The sequence below is a fragment of the Pygoscelis adeliae genome, unplaced genomic scaffold, assembly GCF_000699105.1.
Source record: "Pygoscelis adeliae isolate BGI_AS28 unplaced genomic scaffold, ASM69910v1 Scaffold75, whole genome shotgun sequence".
In the NCBI taxonomy this organism is placed as follows: domain Eukaryota; kingdom Metazoa; phylum Chordata; class Aves; order Sphenisciformes; family Spheniscidae; genus Pygoscelis; species Pygoscelis adeliae.
In genome coordinates this window covers 4,902,779-4,904,772 of record NW_008824772.1, presented here as the reverse complement: position 1 = coordinate 4,904,772, position 1,994 = coordinate 4,902,779, and the positions used below count along the sequence as shown (strand labels likewise).

Sequence of the window (1,994 nt, the reverse complement as noted above, 5' to 3'; positions counted from 1 at the left end):
GGGCCCCCAGCCTCAAGCGTCGTGGTCAGAGCGGCGAGCGCAGATCCCTCCTCTCGGGAGAGGGGAAGGAGAGCTCAGAGGAAGGGGAGAGCTCGGATGAGGAGCGCTCCAGCCGGGCCGGCAGCTTCAACGGCTCTTTGCCTCATCGCATGGAGTCGCTGGAAACAAAAGGCTCCTTCGACCTCCAGGATACCCTGCAGGTGCCTTCCCTGTACCGGACTAGCAGCATGCACAGCAGCCGGACCTCTGCCTCCGAGCACCAGGACTGCAACGGGAAGACCTCTCCGGGCCTGCTGCTGCACCAGCTCCACCTGGATGACGCCCAACAGGACTGCGATGACTGCGATGATGAAGGCAACATGGTAAGGAAATGCCAAACACCCATTTCGGGCTTTTTTCCTTGTCAAAGTGATGCGTGTACCTCTCTCAGGAGTGCACGGGTGGGTGCGAAGCAATGGCCCGCTGCAGGGGCTGGGTCTCACCAGAAGGTCTCTGGGCTGTGGATGCCACCAGAAATGGGGTTGGCATCATCTTAAGTATTTTAGTGCAGTATCAGATGGTTCATGATGGAAAGATCAGGGCAAAACTCCCCAGGTTCCACTAAAAGGTGCAGAGCGAAGGCTATCTCCTGGAAATGTATGCTTTTCTGGTTTTATTTTTTCTTTTAAAAAAAAAAAAAGGTAACTTTCCCTGCTCTCCAACCATTATGCAGCTTTCTGCCCCCACGCACAGCAGCAAATTTCTGTTGACATCAACAGGCAAGGAAAGGGCAGGGTTTGGCCCCCCATTCCCGTGGCGGCGTTAGTCCCGTAGAGACGGTGGTAATTTCAAAGGCTTTGCATTAATTTCAACACGAAGAGGCATTAGTCCAATAAGCGCCTCTCTTTCACGGGCCTGGAAAGTGCCGTTTAGGAACTGTTAGTTAAAAGGGCTGCAAATGCAGGGAAGGGACGAGGGTCCCTGGCTCTTTTTCCACATGGATGTTTGTATCTTAAGGGGATAAAAGGAATTTGGCTGCTTTTCCAAGGTTTTTTTGCATGGCTGGCAGAGAGGGGCTTGAGCTGGCAGCAGGTTGCCTGTGGGGACTGTCCCATTGGGATGTTCCCAGGACAGTTTTGGGGTGTTTTGGGGTGTTTTCTGCTCTTCCCAGGTTACCTCTTTGTTTCACTTTACCTTGTTCTCAGGCTTAAAAATGTGATGGTCTGATATGTCATCCCCAGGGGGTAACTCTGTTTCTGTTGGTGAAGCGGATAGCTTTTGGGTAGAGCCATGTGATGGTAACCGGGGTGGTACTGAGAACATGAAAGCTGCAGCTTGTGGACATGATTTTACTGTATTTCACTGAGTTTGTTGAATGAAAATGGAATTTGGAGGATACAAAGGGATGTGAAAGGCAGTGGTGACTCCAGAGAAGGAACAGGAGGAGAAAGAGAGTTAGTGCTGGCAGAATGGAGTCACTCAGCTGTAAATCGCCTTTAAAAATGCCATTATCCCATTACATCTCCAGCGTGGATCCTCAGCCTGGGATTTTTACTGATTGCCTTAACCTGGTTTTTAACCTCCATAAAATAAACTGAATTTTTAAGAAAAGGAGCAGTAATTATTTTTGGAAAAAGCACTACTAAAAGTGATCAAGAGACCATGCTTTTTATTGCTAGCTAGGGATTTTTTTTCATGCTCCAACATCTGCTGCTTTTTCCAGCTCACCTGGTCCAAACATCCCACAGGTCCCTTCCTTTCCCCCCACAAGATCAGAAGCCAGCAGCCCCCCCCGAGCTGGATGTCGTGTGATGGGACATGTCCCTCCTCTCCCGTCCCACCCAGCCCCGCAGCCCCAGCCAGCGCTGACGAGAGGCTGTTGAATAAGATGCATGTTTTTAATCTTTATTACGGCAGCTGCTTTTAGTGTAAACCAAACATTGTCTTCTGTGTGCCGAGGTCTGGCCACGTAGGGTTAGACCAAAGGTCCCTCAGTCCTCTCCCATGGAGTGGTC

The 1,994-nt window shown here is 50.5% G+C and overlaps 1 protein-coding gene across 1 annotated transcript in view; it reads left to right on the top strand.

The window, feature by feature from the left end:
* CACNA1G (calcium channel, voltage-dependent, T type, alpha 1G subunit) overlaps positions 1 to 1,994 on the top strand; it is a 108,926-nt gene that overhangs the window by 53,214 nt on the left and 53,718 nt on the right. The window contains 1 exon segment of the mRNA XM_009323737.1: positions 1 to 362. Within this exon segment, the coding sequence (XP_009322012.1) occupies positions 1 to 362 (362 nt within the window).